Below are 20,668 nucleotides of genomic sequence, written 5' to 3' on the forward strand. Positions count from 1 at the left end.
CTCCCATCAAGAGCCCAACTATACCCACCCATTCATAGAAGCAGTACTATAAAAGTTTTGTCCCTTGTGTTAATTACTAGATTACCCCTCAGGGAATATGCTTTGAGTTGAGAAGCAAGCATTCGCATCATGACAATGTCACATTTAAAGCAGTTAGTGCTATGAAACGTGTGTTAAAAAAAAAAAAAAAAAGTCAGCTATATTGCTCACATCATGATTTAATAACTTGTATGAATTCTAAAGTACATTAAAAGTAAAACGGGTTTCTTGAAAATATTTTGCTTTAGTGTACAGCTGTCTCCTTGTTTAGAGCTACAGTACCACTGCACTGAATGTGGTTTGCGACCCATCTCCTGATAAATTTTCCATAATATAAAATGTCCTACAGGGAAAGTATGCCCACTATAAAGGGTTTAGCTGATGTGTTAGCCAGGGAACGCATTGCTCATCACTACTGTCCTTCAGAGATCTGGGAAAAAAAAATGGCAGCTTCCATTAAACAGGACCCTTTATAGCATTACATGCATGCGAGATTAGACATTTTTTCAAAGCCAATGGTTGGTGCTAGAGACAAACTGTAATCCACATTTGCAAGCTGTAGGTTTTTACCTTTTCATATGTTGGCTACCAAATATGGTTGAACATCTGTAACAAAGCATTTTACGTAACATATCACTTTTTTGCAGGGATAATTTACAAATGATGAAGAGACGGATGCTGCGTACCAAGTTACAGATAAAACTACAGGTAGTCTAGAAGCACTTTTAAACAAGCTATGCTACACAAGTATAGCAAAAATATTCCCCTTTATAAGTTTATAATACATTAGACAAATGTCTACCATCTCACAAAAACCTGTCCAAATAACATGATCGCATTGTACGTTCAGCCACCCAGTACATGTATGGAAATATTTTACATTGAATTACAATTTCTGCACCCAGATTCAAAAATGTATTCCATCAAAACTAACTAAAGCATTACTGTTAAAAATAACTGCTACAAAATGCTCCAGAGATCTAATAAAATGTCATTTGTTATGGCACAGGCCTCCTGTTGGTGTCCACAGTAAATAATGAATTGCGTATGTCCATATGTACCATCTTTATTAATGTACAGAAGAGTTTGAACCGCAGTCATGATTTGAAGGTTGTTTGAGAAAAAAAACAGCAGTTTCTGTAATCCCAGGACTGCTATTTAAAGAAAAAAAAATATATATATCCCTGAAAATCAGTTTTCAACTTTATTCGAACTCTGGGTGACCTGTTGGAAAACAGAAAAAGGATTCCCTTCATTTGTTTCCATAACTTGATATACCAAGAACAAGAACACAGCCAAAACAACAAAGATAAGGATCTTTATCCACATGGGGATCGATCGTCCAGTTTTCGGTTTTGTGACCTTCTGTTCATGTACTTGTTGGTACTTTGAGACATACTTGGAAGTGTAACCTTCTTCAATTTTATAATCTTTCATGCTGAAAGGACGTCCAGCAGCTCCTTTTATTGGCCTGCGGCAGGTGGCGCTGTGAGTAAAATAAGAAACCAGTAAGTATACAACTACTGCAGTGGAAAACTATGTGCATACAGAGTATTTCCTTGTAGCTTTGCCCTGGCATGGGTTTGATTTAAAGAAAAAAAAAAGTGCCGTACGATCAGACAAAGTCTAACTGGTATTGTTACATGTTGCTGGAGAAAATGCAGTATATGCAAAATGCAGTAGCCCAAGGCAGCCAGGTTTCACTTTTTGCATCCAAATACCTGAAGACTGGCTGCTATGGGTCACTACATTTTGCACAGGCATCTTTTCTTGCACAGTCCTGTTACATGAGCTCTGTGTAGTATATGTACTAAGGATGAAGCAACATCTTCATGAAGTGATCTCAAAAGCATGCGACAAAGCCAGGTCTGGAACAGTCATCTTCACCCACAATTTCATTCAATCAACACTTCATAGAAGAATACTACTCTTATGTAAAATTTTTAATTTTTTTAGGGTATTACTGGTAACCAGTAAAATACATTGGATCAGAGTTATTTATAGCTGACAGAACCAGTCACAATTTAGCTTATTCAGCAAACTGAACTTTATCCGATATTCTAATTCTGCAAGCTTAGATATGGATTGTTAATATTTATCCCTTTTTAACTTTGTTTTGTGGATGATCCTTGCATCTTATAGTCTGACAGCATGCAACATCTTCAGATCCTAATAATCAAAATAATCTCAAACACTGGGCTCCGTAGTACATTACATTTCTTAGGCTCTGGTATGATGGGACTGCAGGAAGGCCCAACTAAAGGAATAACTTGGACCTCCCTGAAACTTATCCAAATCATTAGCTTGAGCGCAAAAGGGGGTTATCATAAGCATCCAAAAGCCAAAGATGCCCAATTCTCCCCTGAAACACACCTTCATGCCGAAAGGTTTGCCAGAGGTACAAGCAGATTCCTGGCTTCTGAAGTGAAAGCAAAGACTCAGAGGACCTGCATGTACGAACAACAGAAGGGTGGGATGGGACTCTTCTGACCTTTCCATGGATGTCCTGCACTTTAGAAGGAGCGTACTGTGGCCTCCCAAGGCATTGTCAAGGACAGTTTCAAAAGCTGGTCCAAAGAGACAATGGGGTTGAATTGCTAAAACAGGAGAGTGCAAAATCTGGTGCAGCTGTGCATGGTAGCCAATCAGCTATATATAGCACATATAGCAAATAACCTGGGAGCCGACTGGTTTCTATGCAGAGCTGCACCAGATTTTGCACGCTCTACTTTTAGTAAATCAACCCCAATGTGCCCTGAAGGGAAGACAAATGAACCCTACACATTAATACAGAAATTAGTCCTATGCAGGACACAAGTTTAGGAGTCTTGTAATGGAACAGATGTCTAGTGCTTTAGCTGTGACAGTCTAACTGCTCCATAACGCAGGTGCCTACCGCAGCAGTGGAAAGATTCTCTCTCTCTGGAATTAAATTTAATCAAAACATGGGTTTGACAGATCAGAGTTATCACCAACACTGGACAGAAACCAACCACTCAAAAATGGAATCTAGGAAGGGAATTCAACTTCTTGTCAGTTAAGTCCCCAAAAGGTAAATATATCTTCAACCTTTCTAGTGGTTACTTTTGATGTGGATTGCTGGAGCATCCCCCATGGACCACCTATTGGTGAATCCCTTCTCAAAAGGTTTAAAGCTCTGGCACAGGCGTTTTCAGCCCATGGAGGAAGCTTTGTTGACATTAAAAAATATTCCACACAGTAAACAAAAATACATTATTTTTTGTTTACTGTGTGGAATATTTGCTAATGTCAACAGATTGCGTGTAGGTACATAACCCACCCATACAGCCTTTGTGCCACTTCAGTGGGATTCTTTTTATACTATTTTTTGCATTTAACAATAAATTAATTTCAATTGATCAATTCCGTTGTGATTCTCCCATTGATTGCAGTCTTGGAACTTGCTTTGGTCCCTACCTCCCCCTTTTGTCTCATATGTGTATCACTCTGCTACCAGGGAGATAACCTGTCGCACAGACGAATCGGCTGATCAATTATCACTATCATTATTTTTTTGATACAATACACAAGTGGATTCTAGTGGTTTTTATCTTTTACTATCAGATGTATAACAGCAGCCTGAGCCTCCCAAATGCAGTGTAATTTGCACAGCATCAACATGGTTTGAAACAACCCCTTGTATATCAAAAAGAGTTCATGAAGAAAATGGTGACCCCAAAACAGCCAATTTTCCTGATTTTACAACACCGAACAGAGGTTTTTAAAATTTATGACTGGGATGTCCAAAAGGCAATACAACTGAAGGGTGGGCAAGACTGAAAACAATGCCAACAGGCCCAAACAGGTCAAGAAAGGATGGACAGAATGAGAGCAGGCTATGGTATCTTATGCCCAATACTGGCATTCAGAAACGTCTTGAACATTTACCTGGTGAAACTTAAATGTGTTATCGTAGAGGGTTCCTTACTGTAAGAGTGGCAAGGATGTGGAATTCCCTTACAGGCAGTGGTATCAGCGGGGGTGGGGTGGGTGGGGCATCGATAGTTTAAAAAAACTATTAGATAAGCACCTGAACGACCACAACTTACAGGGATATACAATGTAATACTGGCATATAATCACACACATAGGTTGGACTTGTGTCTTTTTTCAACCTCGCCTACTATGTAACTATATGTAACAGGTGGCAGCCTTGCAAACCTGAGAAACGAATGCCTAATGCTGAAAAGCACACGAAGCATTAACAGATCTGTTAGAGCAGGGGTGCTCAACCCATGGCCCTTGGAGCCCTCTAATGTGACCCTCAAACTGAAAGCAGAAGTTATGGTGCACTTTTAGAAAGTGCACCACAATTACACGACATAGTAGAAGTCTATGCCAAAAACACAGCTAACCTACATGAAAGCCACGGAGTAAACTGCAGAACATCAGTGTAAAAGCAGCCTTATAGGGGGGCTCCAGACAGTAAGGACTCCAATATATTTGTGGTTTGGGGGGTGGGTGGTTTTTACCAAACACAAAGCCCCCCCCCCCCACCAGTGTAGCGCCCGAGGATGCAATAGCGACTCTGCCCTTTGCTCCAGGGGGCCCTTGCAGCCTCCCTGTCATATTCCGTTTTACACTTTGGCAGGAGCGGTGGCGGAATATACAGAGACTGATCCTCTATTTTAATCCTCCAGCTGCTGAAAGCTTGCTTCTCCTCCTCTCCATCCTGCTGGCATTTAGCAGCTGCAGAAGGAAAATGTTCATTATGCTATTCAAATTAATACATTCGAAATTCTGAACCATTTCATTTTATTGTGGCCCACTACTTGTTACCAAATTACTTAAGTGGCCCTTGCTCTTCAAAAGGTTGAGCATCCCTGTGGTAGAGTCCTTATCAAGGAACCCCAACCTTCAGACTGTAGTTTCCAACGATAACGTGTCTGATCCACCCAGAGAAGGTAGAGCAAAAGTGGGAAACCAATTTCCTAAAAGGTGCAGTAGCTGAGAAGTAAGCTCTCACTGCATGCACCACATTCAGACCGTGCATAGAAATGTACTTAGGATGGATGTTTTGGAGCAGGTTAAAATGGAAAGCAGTGACCTCCTTCAAGAGGAAAGAGGCTTTAGGTCTCAAGACAACTTTGACACTGTACATCACTAAGAAAGTGGCCTTAACCTGTAAGGAGCCTAACTCAGACTGTCTTCACAGAGACGATAGCCACACAAGGCAGGCCACCTTATGAGTAAAAAGGTCAGACTAGGGAATATTCCCAATGGGTTCAAAAACGAATGAACAGGTGGTAGGTCTTGGAGAGTACAAATATTCGCACCAATCCCCAAATTAACATAGAAACAATAGAAAGGTGGAGTGGGGATTTTAGGTGGTGCAAAAAATATCAAATATATTCAGTAAAAGGAGGTTTATTTCTTATTTTGGAGGAGTAAAACAAAAAAATATATAAAAACAAATGACACAGGCATGTACAGTACTGATATTATGATGTTATACAGGACAGCATGATAGAAAATCCAGACATGTTTCGCCCATAAATCGGGCTTCTTCAGGGGATCTGTCTTATGGAAGTACAGGCCTTCTAAAATAGACGACAAGTAACAAACATATACGAGAAAAAAAAAGTAAGTGACTAAATACTAGTAAAAAAATAATATGCATAATTACTTTTTTAAAAAAAGTTGAAGTGAAGGCGAAATGTGAGAAGCAAAGTGTACACAATAATCAGATATGCACCGGTGTCTCCACTCTCAGGGCAATGCTTCTAGCCCAGTTCACCCAGAAAATGGAGGCGAAGGTCCCACCGCCGTCTCCTCAGAGGCTAACAATGCAAGTCGGGACCACAAACAACTGGAGGTCACAGAGGGACCAAAAGGACCAGCTAAAAATAGTATACAATGGGTCAAATAAGTAAACGGGAGGAATAAATAGCAATAATATTATATCTATTTAATAAAAAGAAAAAAAAGCTTACAATGTGGACCCAAAGGGAACTTGAAAACCAAGGGACTTGGAAAGGCTACATAGCAGCAGTGAAGGTAGTCATCAAGTTAATATAAACAAAAAAGGGGCAGACAAACAGACAGTTATCCAGAAGGGCAGCCAGCCAGTCGAACAATAATAAAATAACAAAAAAAGAGATGGTCAAAGGGAGCCTGGGCAGCCACAGAAATATGCAGCCTGGCGCCAAATCAAAATCCACAGTGAGACTGAGGGAGTTACCTGGCAGTGTATAGCAGCACGTCACGTCCCAAGGGGCTCCAGCAGCATGTGAATGCCAAACAGCGGCGTTTTATCCCCCCATGTGGTCCCGAAGCGGACGCGAGGCTGCGCCGCACATGCGCAGAGCGCCATTACACAATTCCGCTAGTCGGCACCGGGTCCTAGGGCTCGGATGCCAGGCAGAGCGGAGTGGATCCCTCCAGTGGTGGACAAGGGGAGACATCAACCCTGAATTCCAGGGAGATGTGATGCGGATCGCACAGGGCGGCACAGAATGGCGGGTGTCTTGCTGATAAAGCAAGAACGCCCTTCGGCGTCCATGTGGCCACCAAAAAAATGGCAAAGGGCCGGACAGCAAATTAGTCAGAGGGACCTAGGTGAGGATGAACACCAATTCGGGAGAAAAAGGGGGAGATATGGTTAAACCCTAAAGCATTGCCATCGAAATGGGGGAGAGACAGGTGCATTAACAATGAAATATTATGAATAGTGATGAAAAAATATAATCAAAAACTAATTAAGTGTAAAATTATATATATATATATATATATATATATATATATATATATATATATATATATATATATATATATAAACAATAAATAGTCTTAATCAAGAAATGAAGGCATTAGATCAAATAGATCGTGATGAAGTGATCTTAATAAAAGAATTATATCAAAAGGATCGTAATAAGATAGAACTGGTGAAATAAGCAGAAACTAATAAGACATATACAGTATCAAAAGCTATAAATACAAAAATATATTATTTAATAATAAATAAAATGATGTATGTAGCGCTCATTGGTAAGTATCGTAAAGGTTATAGCAAAGTCCAAAAAAATGGAGGGGGGTGGGGTGGAGGAAAAGAGGGAAATGGAGGGGAAAGGAAAGAAAGAATAAAGGGGGAAAAAAGGAGAGAAGGGTTAAAAGGAAGAAAGAATAGCAACAGAGAAGTGGAAGGGATTATAAAAAGGGCTTGAAACTCAGCATTTTATTTAATCCAGGATAGGTAGTAGCTCCAATGGGATTCAAGTTGTAGCAGCTTTTGATCATTGCTGCCTCCTCTAGCATCTATGAGAATATGTTCCAAAGCCATAAATTTAATGGTATCCAATCTGAAGCCATGGTATAAACCAACATGGCGACTGATTGGAGTTCCCATTTTGCGTTTCTTAATGAGTGATATATGGTCAGTAAATTTGTTTTAAAGAAGGAACATTTTGTCTTTCCAACATAAAAACATTTACACGTGCATTGCATCATGTAGACCATGCCAGGGGTTTGGCATGTAACTCTATTTTTGATCTTGTGGATTTGACCATTGGGCAAATTAATTTCTTGATGGTTTAACATAAAACGGCATTTATCGCATTTTTTACAAGGAAAAGACCCCGGAGTAGAAGTTAGTAGAGAAGATGTTTTGTAATGGCTTTGGGTTAGGCGATCTTTCAAAGACCTAGCACTTCTATATGCGATTTGGGGTTGTTCAACATATTTGCATGCTATGGGATCTGCCAACAGTAAGGGCCAATATGTATTAATAATCTGTCTCACTTGTCTAGTGTAAGAGGTTATAATCCTTATTAACTGATGAAGGTTTTATTTTTTTTTATTATGAATCTGCGTATTCCTCGCAGGGGCCCTTGCTCAATTATAAGGCCTCTTCAAAATGTTGTGGGAATATCCCCTTTCACGCAAACGAGAGTACAAAAGGTTAGCTTCCCTCTGGAAGTCATCATCCCTACTACAATTTCGCCTCAACCTGAGGTATTGACTGTAGGGGATGTTGATCAAAGGTTTGAGGTGTGAGCTAGAGGCGTGAAGGATGGCATTGCTCGCCGACGATTTCCTGAATAGGGATGTACCCAAGGAGCAGTCAGTTTCTACAAAAATTTGAATATCCAGTAAATGAATGGACTTCCTATCACATGACATAATAAATTTAGGGCTGTAGGTGTTAAGGCTCAGGATATCCATGAATTCAAGCAGTTCTTCATGGGTGCCTGACCAGATAATCAGAATGTCATCGATGTAGCAGTGAAAGGTCACCACATTATCTAGATACTTGGTTATGTCCTCTCTGGAGAACAGGTCTCTCCCACCCCCCCGGGTACAGGTTAGCATACGTTGGGGCACATCGTGTCCCCATTGCCACCCCCTGTACCTGGAGGTAGTGGGAGAGACCAAAGACTACTACCTATCCTGGATTAAATAAAATGCTGAGTTTCAAGCCCTTTTTATAATCCCTTCCACTTCTCTGTTGCTATTCTTTCTTCCTTTTAACCCTTCTCTCCTTTTTTCCCCCTTTATTCTTTCTTTCCTTTCCCCTCCATTTCCCTCTTTTCCTCCCCCCCTCCATTTTTTGGCCTTTGCTATAACCTTTACGATACTTACCAATGAGCGCTACATACATCTTTTTATTCATTATTAAATAATATATTTTTGTATTTATAGCTTTTGATACTGTATATGTCTTATTATTAGGTTTCTGCTTATTTCACCATTTCTATCTTATTACGATCCTTTTGATCTAATTCTTTTATTAAGATCACTTCATCACGATCTATTTCGTTCATTTCTTGATTAAGACTATTGTTGTTTTTCACATTTTGTCTATGCAGTCTATCTAAAATTTATATATATATATATTTTACACTTAATTCGTTTTTTAATTTTTTTTTTTCATCACTATTCTAATATTTCATTGTTAATGCACCTGTCTCTCCCTCATTTCCATGGCAATGCTTTAGGGTTTAACCATATCTCCTTTTTCTCCCAAACTGGTGTTCCTCCCCTTGTCCATCACTGGAGGGAGCCGCTCGGGACCGGATGGGGGGGTGGGGATAAAATGCCGCTGTTCCGGCATTCACACGCTGCTGGAGCCCCTTGGGACATGACATGCTGCTATACACTGCCAGGTAATTCCCTCAGTCTCAGTGAGGATTTTGATTTGGCGCCAGGCTGTATATTTCTGTGGCTGCCCAGGCTCCCTTTGACCATCTCTTTTTGTGTTGTTTTATTATTGTTCGAATGGCTGGCTGCCCTTCTGAATAACTAATTGTCTGTTTGTCCTCCCTTTTTTTGTTTATATTAGCTTGATGAGTACCTTCAGTGCTGCTATGTAGCCTTTCCAAGTCCCTTGGCTTTCAAGTTCCTTTTGGGTCCACATTGTAAGCTTATTTTTCTTTTTATTAAATGGATATAATATTATTACTATTTATTCCGCCCGTTTACTTATTGACCCACTGTATACTATTTTTAGCTGGTCCTTTTGTTCGCTCTGTGACCCCAAGTTGCTTGTGGTCCCGATTTGCATTGTTAGCCTCTGAGGAGACGGTGGTGGGACCTTCGCCTCCATTTTCTGGGTGAACTGGGCTGGAAGCATTGCCCTGGGAGTGGAGACACATGTGCATATCTGATTATTGTGTACACTTTGTTTCTCACATTTCGCCTTCACTTCAACTTTTAAAAAAAATGTAATATGCATATTATTTTTTTAATAGTATTTACTCACTTACTATTTTTTTCTCGTATATGTTGTTTGTCGCTTGTCATCTATTTTAGAAGGCCTGTACTTCCATAAGACAGCTCCCCTGAAGATTTATGGGCGAAACATGTCAGGATTTTCTATCATGCTGTCCTGTGTAACATGGTAATATCAGTACTGTACAGGCCTGTGTCATTTATTTTTATATATTTTTTGTTTTGCTCCTCAAAATAAGAACTAAACCTCCTTTCAATGGGTTCAAAAGCAAGAAAACCAGATTAAGATCCATGATGTGAGAAAGGAGACAGAAAGGTTCTGGATAAGGATGTGTCAGACCCAGATATTCATCTCTTTAAAGATGGGCCCAGAGATAATTTTTGGGGGGGCTGAGGATACAATCAAAGCTTTGCAGAATCTGCACCTTTTGTGGGCCGACAGGGATGATCAATCCCAACATAATCATCCACCCACAACATTAATCCCTTAAGAACAGAGCAGGTTGAAGACTGGGGCAAACACCTTCCTTGGTGAAAACCCAGGGGGCCTTGGACAGTGCAAAGGGAAGAGCAATAAAATTGTTAACCTCCCTGGCGGTATGATTATTTCGGATTTTAGGTGCTGAAAGCGGTACAATTATTTTGCATGGAAATTTGGCGTTTTATATTGTAGGTCTGTAATTCTTAACAATAACACACTTAAATCTGTCCAAACAAGAGTCTAGTAGATATCCCGGGTATGATAAAGTTTGAAACAAAAAAAAAAAAAAAATTTATATAATAAATAAAAATAAATAATTAAAAAAAAAAAAAAAAAATTAATAATAAAATAAATTTCCCCACGATTCACTGTCGCTCAATTCTGCAAGTGTTCTAATTTACTATCGCTGTTTTCTAGCTGGTCTAAAGCCACTTTTGATGTAAAGGGACACTTTTTGGTTGCTATGGACAATCTCCAGTTTCCAGGCAGAAAGAACAGTATAACATAAAACTGCATGCAGGGCATAGGACAAAGCACTGGGGACAAAAAGGGATGTGAAATAATTTCATACAGTACTGTAATTTGTAAGATTACAGTACTGTATGCGTTATGATTTTACACTTTTTTGAATTTGCCGCCAGGCTCCGCCCCCGTGCGTCGCGCCGCTCGCAGGGAACGGAGCCTGGCACGGAGAGGCTTCGGAGGAGAACGGAGCCCGCAGACACAGCGGGGGACATCGCAGGATCCCGGGGACAAGGTAAGTAAAGCCACACCAGGATCCTGCGATGTAATTCCGAGTGTGGCTCGGGGTTACCGCTAATGGTCCTGAATTTTAACCCCGAGCCACACTCGGGAAAACCACCAGGGAGGTTAATGCCATCTACTGCAGTCAGTGTCCAACCATCTGAAGGTAACTGCAAATAACCCAGTCGTAATCAGGAAATTCGATTTTTGTACTTATGGCAAAATACTTTTCAGGAAAAATTCAGATTCTCAGATAAAGTCTAATTGTGACTGGATTTCTAGAAGGTGAATCTGAAAAACTGAATTTACTGTTAAGCGGCAGGGTTCTTGAAATAAAAGTGCAGCACTATGCAGAAAGATAGACGTTGTGGTAGAATTCAACATCTCGAATGTAACTGCACAGCGGATTTAACCCTTTCCTGCCACCTAGCCCTTTAGGAGCTTCTAAATGCCAGGAGGGGGCATTCAGGTCATGTGACTGCTGTGATAGGCTGCCACAAGTTGAGAAAGCTTCTGATCACAAGAATGCATCGGGAGCTTTCCAGTCCCCACCGGTGACGGTGCTGGGAGAACGCAGGGCTCGAGCTCTCAGCAGAGAAAACTGTTTACATAAGGCCGCATAGCATTAAACCCCACACACTGAGAAGTCAGATATGCGCCACATCAGTGGGAAGAGGTTAAACTGTCCTTTAAACCCAGCCTCACACTCGCTGTACAGCCCTAGTCAAAAGTTGAGAATTTCACAAACTCTGCTGCCTCAATGTTTTTAGATCTTTTTGTCAGATGGTATACTTAAGTATAATTACAAGCATTCATAAGTGTCAAAGGCTTTTATTGACAATTTAATTAAGAGTTAATATTTGCAGTGTTGACCCTTTTTAAGGCCTCTGCAATTCACCCTGGCATGCTGTCAATCAACTTCTGGGCCACATCCTGACTGATGGCAGTATAAATTCTTGCATAATCAATGCTTGGAGTTCGTCAGAATTTGTGGGGGGTTTTTTTTCACCCACCTCTTGAGGATTGACCACAAGTTATCAATGGGATTAAGGTCTGGTCCCAAAATTTTGGTGTTTTGTTCCCCAAGTCACAGAGTTATCACTTTAGCCTTAAGGCAAGGTGCACCATCATGCTAGAAAAGGCATTGTTTGTCACCAAACTGTTCTTGGATGGTTGGGAGAAGTTGCTCTCAGAGGATGTTTTGTACCATTCATTATTTATGGCAGTGTTTTTAGGCAAAATTGTGAGTGAGCCCACTCCCTTGGGTGAGAAGCAACCCCACACATGATTGGTCTCAGGATGCTTTACTGTTGGTCTGATGCAGGACTGATGGTAGCGCTCACCTTTTCTTCTTCAGACAAGGTTTTTTCCGGATGCCTCAACCACTGGAAAGGGGATTCAGAGAAAATGACTTTACCTCAGTCCTCAGCAGTCCAATTCATGTATCTTTTGCAGAATATCAGTCTGTCCCTGATTTTTCCTGCAGAGAAGTGGCTTCTTTGCTGCCCTTCCTGACACCAGGCCATCCTCCAAAAGTCTTTGCCTCGTTGTGAGTGCAGATGCACTCACACCTGCCTGCTGCCATTCTTAAGCAAGCTCTGCACTTGTGGTGCCCTGATCCCACAACTGAATCAACTGTAGGAGACGGTCCTGGAGCTCGTTGGACTCTCTTGGGCACCCTGAAGCCTTCACATTTGAACCTTTCTCCTTGGAAGTTCTTTGTGAACCAATAAATGGCTGATTTAGGTGCAACCTTAGTAGCAGCAATATATTCTTGCCTGGGAATCCCTTTTTTGTGCAAAGCAACGATGACTGCATGCGTTTCCTTACAGGTAACTAATGATTAACAGAGGAAGAACAATAATTTCAAGCACCACTCTCCTTTTAAAGCTTCCAGTTTGTTATTCTAACTCAATCACCATTACAGAGTGATTGCCTGCCTTGTCGTCAACACTGATACCCGTGTTAACGGGGGAAAATCACTGACATGTCCGCTGGTCCTTTTGTGGCAGGGCTGAAATGCAGTGGAAAGGTTTTTTTTGGGGATGAAGTTAATTTTCATGGCAAAGAGGGACTTTGCAATTCATATGAACACTCTTCATAACATTCTGGAGTATATGCAAATTGCCATAATAAAAACGGAGGCAGAAAGACTTTGTGAAAAAATTATTTGTGTTTGGCCAGGGCTGTACACAGCACTAAGATTTAGTAGGGTGCAATACTTCCCAGATAACTCCATTCACAGGGTGCAAAAATGCCAAGACAGCAGAGTTAAAAAGATAAGAAACATAAAAACCTTATTCCCGTGGGAGTTAAAGTTTCATAGGGGAACATCTCCTTCAGAACATTCCTGTCTTCTCTTTTTTCTTCAGTAAATGTCTTTTCTACAATCTAGAAAGAAAAAAAAAAAAAAAAAAAAAACACAAGCATTTTACACAAAGAAAACACACATAAAAAAAAAAAAAAAAAAAAGTCTAGAAATCACCAATAAACCCAAATAAGAACGTGACTGAAGAAAAGCATTACAACTGATCACCCAGTGCTCTAAATGAAATATCTTCCCTGTCTTTTGGGCGTTACAAACTTTGTTATTTTCAACTGTTTGGTCTTTTTTGGAGTCTCAAGTTGTTGACCAAAGTCGCCAGCGTCCTTCAAAATGAATAATAATCGTTTATTTGTATGGCAAGGTTCCGTGTGAAAACAAAGACGCTAAAAGTATCAACATCACCTCTATCAGGGCTGTGTTTAGAAGATCACAGGAATCTGCACGACCAATATTATTAATGCCATTGACCTTATTAACAAGGGATTCTGCATCCGTTTGCTGTAGCAAATTCAAATGCTGCAAATAGCACAATAAAACCAAAATGTTAATGTAATAAATTAAAAAAAAATATATACACATGGTCTTCATAGGCATTTCATAATAGCAACCAGTGCTCTGAAGGAAATACCGTATCTACTATTTGTGCTAAAAAGATAACAAGATCACATTTTCTGATCTTATAGAACTGCTGTGAAGGTTAGGAAATACCTTAAACTGTGGAAATATTACACAAGATCTGTAAAAATAAGAAACGTGCACAAGATCTGGTCCGGTAAATGTTTGTAGCAGGCAAATTACCCATCACTTAGTAATATTTACTTTTTCACTGATCAGCTGTTTCTTTGGAGTCCTCCTTGACAACTCTGATAACTCACTGAATGATCGCAAAGCATTTGTGTGCTTGAAAGTCTCAGTCACCTGATTATCAACCTGATGAGATTCAAAATAAAAAATATACTGCATTAGCCTATAAAAATAGGCAACATAGGATTATGTGTCCATTTTAACTAGCATGAAAACCTCATAGGGTATTTTAAATCTATTTAAAAAGACAAAACTTAAATGTATATGTATATTTACTGGAGCCTGGTTGCTTGAAGGCAATATAGTTTCTGTTACTGGAGGGGTCTCTGAGACATCTGCATCATCATCTGGCAGTGGTTCTGCAGCTACCACCTATTATTTGGGAAAAAAGGTAAAAATAAATAAAAAAACATTACTGGGAATAACTATTACCCTTCCCAAAGGCATGGAAATAAAATAACTCTGCCATCACCCTTTTCCTTGGTGTTCTTCGTACTACTCTTGAGGACTCTCTAGAAATAGCCTGTACACGTCCAACCTTTTCAGGCTCCACTGTCTTCTCGGGTTCAGAATTTCCATCTCCAGAAATGCTCTATTTAAGTGTCAAATATATGTGAAATGAGATGCTTTCCTGTGCAAATTACCCATAACCACACACTTGTTACATATACAAAGAGTGACTGAGGACAGGACACATTAGTATGTGTAGAAAATAAACCAGAAACAGCAAGTCAGTGAAACTAGGACAGCTTTAAAAGCAGGCAAGCAAGGTGTGAAAACATAGCAACCCCTTGGTTATAATGAAAGCCAAATACCACTTCCAGTGTGACGCTTAAAAGATTTAAATTATTTATTTATTTTTTACGCATATAATGGCGGAGAATTCCTCAATCTCAGTAACAAAATCCTCTGGAGGGAGCCTGGTTTCTCTTTTAACATTTAATACCACTTCAGTATCGTCCGCTGTCTGAATGCAAGACAACAAAGCTGACAAATAAATTGCGGGAAACGGGTATTTGTACATAACTACAATCCATTAAATTATTTCAAGAATTCATGTAGCACACAACCTGACTAGCTGCCAATAGGCACAAACTTGCCTGCACTGAATGTGACTACACAGGTTGTGCCCTTGGGAGGTATGCAGCAGTTTTACTTGCCAAGTAAATGGCTTTCTTGCTACACCATCCTAGAAAAAAAAAAAAAAAAAAAGGGAAGGACAAAAAACACACATGCTAATGACTATGGATAGTTTGGCATTTTTAAAACTAGACATCATTTAAAGTTCAGGTTTTATGGCACTTTATATAGTGTGGGGCCAAGGTGGCTCAAACAAACCATTTCCTTTACCAAGTTATTCAGTGGCTGTGAGCGCTGTATCACACACGTAGCAGCATGCAGAGTCGGGCCATGCACATCTCAGCCAGAGGAAGCCTTGTATTTTTATCAATGAATACAAGGCTTCCATTGATTAGCTGAGGTGGAGAGGCAAGTGGATGACATCACGATCTCCACCTCAACCAGAAGAAGCCTTGCAGTCACTGATAAAAATACAAAGCTTCCTATAGATGGCAAAAAAAAACAAAAACAAAAAAAAAAAAACCCACACACCCCTCAGTATGATACAGTGCTCAAAAAAAAAAAAAAAAAAACACTTCATAAAAAAGGAAATAGTTGGTTTGGGCCAGCTTGGTGACAGAAATACTGGACTTAGGCTTTAAAGCGGAGTTCCACCCTAAAGTGGAACTTCCGCTCATCGGATTCCTCCCCCCCCCTCCGATGCCACAATTGGCACCTTTCAGGGGGGAGGGGGGGTGCAGATACCTGTCAAATACAGGCATCTGCAGCCACTTCCGGGCTTAGACAGCCACAGAATATCCACAGATGCCACCCCCCCCCCCATTGTATGCTGGGAACGGTGTGTTTCCCAGAACACAACGGGGACCAGTGCAGAGGCGCAGTGCGACTTGCGCATGCGCAGTAGGGAACCGGGCAGTGAAGCCGCAGCGCTTCACTTCCCGATTCCCTGACCGAGGATGGTGGCGGGGGGCAGCCGAGAACCGAGCTATTGATCGGCTTCCGACATCGCTGGACCCTGGGACAGTAAGGGTCCATTTATTAAAAGTAAGCAGCTGCAGTATTTGTAGCTACTGGCTTTTAATATTTTTTTTTTTAAGGTGCAGCTCTTTAAGATTAGACAATCAGAATATTAGTCTATTAGAAAACCATTAGTACTATGGTTTTAGAATGATCTGTTACAAATTCACTGGTATCTAGACTAGTTTCAACAACCAATGCTAGTCTCAGGTCAGGGCAATCTTCCCTGAAGTAATAAAAATGGGGAAAGGGTAGGGGGATCTATATTACAAAATAGAATATATGCTACAAGGATTTTTTTTTTTTTTAAATCCAGTAGTTGCACTATTAAAGCGGGGGTCCACCCACACCACCAAAAAAAAATAAAAAAAAAAAAAAAATATTAAAAGCCAGCAGCTACAAATACTGCAGCTGCTGACTTTTAATACATGGCCACTTACCTGTCCCAGGTCCAGCGATGTCAGCAGGGGACGCCGAGAACCCGCTCGGTTCTCGGCAGCTGCCGCCGCCATCCTAGGTGAGGGAATCAGGAAGTGAAGCGTTGCGGCTTCACTTCCCGGTTCCCTACTGCGCATGCGCGAGTCGCGCTGCGCATCCCTAGTGGTCCCCGCCTTCTCCTAGGAGCTGTGTGATTCCCAGGAGACAGCGCGGAGGGACGGGAAGTGGCGTAGACTCCCATGGGAGTCTATGCCGGAAGTGGGTGCAAATACCTGTCTTAGACAGGTATCTGCACCCCCCTCCCACCTGAAAGGTGCCAAATGTGACACCGGAGGGGGGGAGGGTTCCGAAAAGCGGAAGTTCCATTTCTGTGTGGAACTCCGCTTTAATAATAGCTTGCAAGACAGATTGTGCGTGTAAAAAGTTTTTTTTGGCATTCTATCTCCCCTGCTATGAAGGGGCTGCACCTTCTACTACATTCTGCTTTAAAAGAGAAAAGTTTTTGATTCATACTTACCAAGGTGGAAGCAGCATCAGGCCGATGCTGCATCTGTCCCTGTCATCTCTGTGCTGAGAACCGAGCCATGAACATCGCCGATGGCTCGGTTTTCACAGATCCGAGAGGAAAGCTGCTGACTGTTTCTGCTTCTCCATGCTCATTGGAGCGCTGAACTGTGGAGGGGCGGGGAGTGGCCGTCTCAGCGGCTCGCTGAGACGGCCATCAATCAAGGCAGCTGGCAGATCCAGACTTGGGAAGTCGTGATGACGCGCTGCCTTGACTGATCTTGGTGACGTTAGCGGACAGCGGACTCCAGATCGCTCTCCGCTGAAAACGTGTCACAGGAGTGCAAAACTAACTGCACTCCTGTGACCCTTAGGAAAAGCCCAGCCAAACAAGCTCAGGCTGGACTTCTTCTTTAAGTCAGCTCTATTTTGATTACTATGTCAGCTGTATAAACCTGTGTGACCAATACAGTTATATTTAAATTAACTGCTTAAGTGTGAAGTTCATGCAACAATTTGTATAAGAGAATTCACTTCCACCCAGAGCACACAGAACCTGGCAGCACAAACATGCATCTGTTAGCACATAAAATGTTAATATTTCAGCTTGTACAGTAGCCGAAAACTGGAGAAGTAATGAGAAACATTAATATAGTAGTAGGTAAAATGTTATCTTATTGGAATAGCCATCTTAAAGTACTAATGTTGATATAAGTAATCTGGTTCTTTACCCCAGTGTAGGGGTCTCAAACTGGTGGCCCTCCAGCTGTTGCGGAACTACAAGTCCCATCATACCTCTGCCTGAGGGAGTCATGCTTGTAACCGTCAGCCTTCCAATGCCTCATGGGACTTGTAGTTTCGCAACAGCCGGAGGGCCGCCAGTCTGAGACCCCTGCCCCAGAGGATCTGAACAATTTCCTTAGCTTGTAGTGCAACTTCACACAAAAAACAAACAAACGAAAAAAAATGATCCAATCCATTTAAAAGGCTGACAGCTGCTGACAAAACCTGTGATTTTACCACAAGAAATAAAACGGACCCAGGTCACTTCTAGTTCATTCATATTATTTTCAAAACAAGCCCTGACAAGCAGGTCATTTTTGGACCTCCAAAACATGTGAAATACTTTCTGGACTGTCCCTCAGGCTATTAATGGAATAAAGTCATATCTGGACCTTTAAAGTCCAATTTACATTTTTGTTACACTACGAGTACAAAGGCCATCTGTTTTGCACCACTGTATTAAACTGAAAGTATAGGAAAAAACAGTGCCATGGCATATAGCATCCCGATTTCCCATTTGAGCCATTTTGCATGTGGTGTTTGAGCAACTTTAGTCAGCTGGACAGAGCAGCAGTCTTTCCTCATCCCACACTGAGAAAATTAGTGAAAGAAAGTAGTTTACTAATCCTTTTCTATCCATTTGACACTCAATGTTATTATTATATTCTCATTTAAAACACTATCAGTAGAACTGCTCTGTTATGAACAGCTCAGCAGTCTGACTGAAATTTGCAAACCTCCCTCAAGCTCTACTGGATGTCTGAACTCATTCTATTAATTTCAATGGAAAGCTGGTCAGCAGTGTGAAAGCCCGACAGGCAGACTTCCAACTGAAAATGAGAAAGGTTGCAGCATGTATACTTGTTGCTAGGATATGAAACGGTTTTGAATCCTGCAATGCTGAGCGAGCATTCAACTGTTTTCATGTTCTAGCAACAAGTCAGGACATCGGGGTTGCTAACTAGGCATTTTTTTTTTAGCTGGGCTCCTGGGAGGACCCAAAACATCCCACAGGTAAAAACAATAAAAATAATGATCATTTTATAAAGCTGCACAGATTTATAATATATACTTTGGGCACCGTGATAGCATAGGCTGTTTTCTGAAAAGGTGAATTAAACCCATCTGTTTAACCACTTCAGCTCCGGCAGGGTTTACCCCCCCCTTCATGACCAGGCCATTTTTTTTGCGATACGGCACTGCATTATTTTAACTGACAATTGCAGTCATGCAACGCAAATAAAATTGATGTCTTTTTCCCCACAAATAGAACTTTCTTGCAAAAGTTAGAGAGTCTACAAATTATGGGATATTTTTATTGACTTATTTTTTTTTTTACTAGTAATGGCAGCGATCAGTAAATTATAGTGGGACTGCAACATTGCAGTGGACAAATCGGACACCAATTAAGTGATCAGTGCTAAAAAATATGCACCATCACTGTGCTAATGACACTGGCAGGGAAGGGTTCATCAGGGGCAAGGGTTAAATGTGTCCCTAGGCCGTGCTTGCCATCTGCGTGGGGGTGCTTTAACTGTGGGAATACAGAGATCCATGTTCCTGCTTCGTAGAAATCTCCATCTTCCCTTGTCACAGAGCGTCGGTCTGCCTCTTGGGAACAATTTCCAATCACAATGGCAGTGCGTGTGCATGCCCCAGACCCGGAAGTGCAGAATTGCAAACCTGTACACAATTCTGCGCACAGGAGGAGCCGCCCCACAGTAAATGTACGTGGGGGGGTCGGCAAGAAGTTAAAAAAAAATATATATAAGTTACATTCTGGCATGCCTAGAATGCCAATGGTGACATTTTCTTGTGTTGTCAACCAAACTGTCAAACCAGCAAATGGCTGGAGTCACAACTGATCAGCATCATAGCAGTTGCAGATCAAACCAACAGAGGCCAAGATAGCAGCTCCCTTGGCTGAAAAGGATAAGAGCATTTAATTCCACTTTAAAGCGGAGATCCACCAAAAGTGGAACTTCCGCTCATTTTTCTCCTCCCCTCCTCCGGTGCCACATTTGGCACCTTTTGGAGTGGGGGGGGGGGTTGAATAGGTCAGGTATCCTATCCCCACTTCTGGGAGTCCGGGCCACGGCAAATTACGTCAGTGGCTCCCTCCTCCCCCCACCAGGACAGTAGGAGAGTGCAGCGGTGCCTCGTGCATGGGCAGTAGGGACCCGGCATGAAGCCGTAATACTGCAACTGCACGGTTCCCTTACTGGCAATGGCGGCGGTGCCACCACCCAACATTGCTCGACTCCAGGACAGGTAAGTGTCCCATTATTAAAAGTCAGCAGCTGCAGTATGTGTGGCTGCTGGCTTTTAATTTTTGCAGGGGTGGGCCGACCTCTTTAAAGAGCACCATTGACTAGAAGGAATGGTATGTCCCACCAACTTGCCAAAAATGATCAGTTACAGAGTGTAGAGTTCACCAGAGCCCAAATCAAAGACAATGATGTAAAGGATCTTGTGAGGTGCCAATCTACTGATGAATCTTTTTTTTTTTTTTTTTTTTTTAAAGAGATGAAATAACTCCTAACAAGGCTGCAGCAAAATGTATCATGTACAATTACGGCTATAAATACTACAAAAGGTTACATTTTCATGGTGCCAATTTCTAACAAGACGTTTTCTAGCACACAAGTGGATTGTGAACATACCTCATTTTGCTCCAACCTTCTGGACCGGGATGTGACCTGAGCCTTCGACTTGCCCCTTATTGGTTCTCTTGTCTCAAAAGTAAGGTCGATCTTAGATTCTTC

The 20,668-nt window shown here is 41.4% G+C and overlaps 1 protein-coding gene across 2 annotated transcripts in view; it reads right to left on the reverse strand.

The window, feature by feature from the left end:
* Nucleotides 1-200: 200 nt before the first annotated feature.
* TMPO (thymopoietin) overlaps nt 201-20,668 on the reverse strand; it is a 77,414-nt gene continuing 56,946 nt past the window's right edge. The window contains exons 4-9 of one of the 2 annotated variants that reach the window (XM_073620261.1): nt 20,567-20,664; nt 14,554-14,673; nt 14,358-14,453; nt 14,097-14,207; nt 13,248-13,342; nt 201-1,525 (exon numbers count right to left, since the gene is read on the reverse strand). In XM_073620261.1, the coding sequence (XP_073476362.1) occupies nt 1,231-1,525; nt 13,248-13,342; nt 14,097-14,207; nt 14,358-14,453; nt 14,554-14,673; nt 20,567-20,664 (815 nt within the window). In that variant the 3' untranslated portion in view covers nt 201-1,230. The remainder of the gene's footprint in view (nt 1,526-13,247; nt 13,343-14,096; nt 14,208-14,357; nt 14,454-14,553; nt 14,674-20,566; nt 20,665-20,668) is intronic. The other variant, XM_073620262.1, reaches the window with a different exon arrangement.

Source organism: Aquarana catesbeiana, linkage group LG03, assembly GCF_042186555.1.
Source record: "Aquarana catesbeiana isolate 2022-GZ linkage group LG03, ASM4218655v1, whole genome shotgun sequence".
In the NCBI taxonomy this organism is placed as follows: Eukaryota; Metazoa; Chordata; class Amphibia; order Anura; family Ranidae; genus Aquarana; species Aquarana catesbeiana.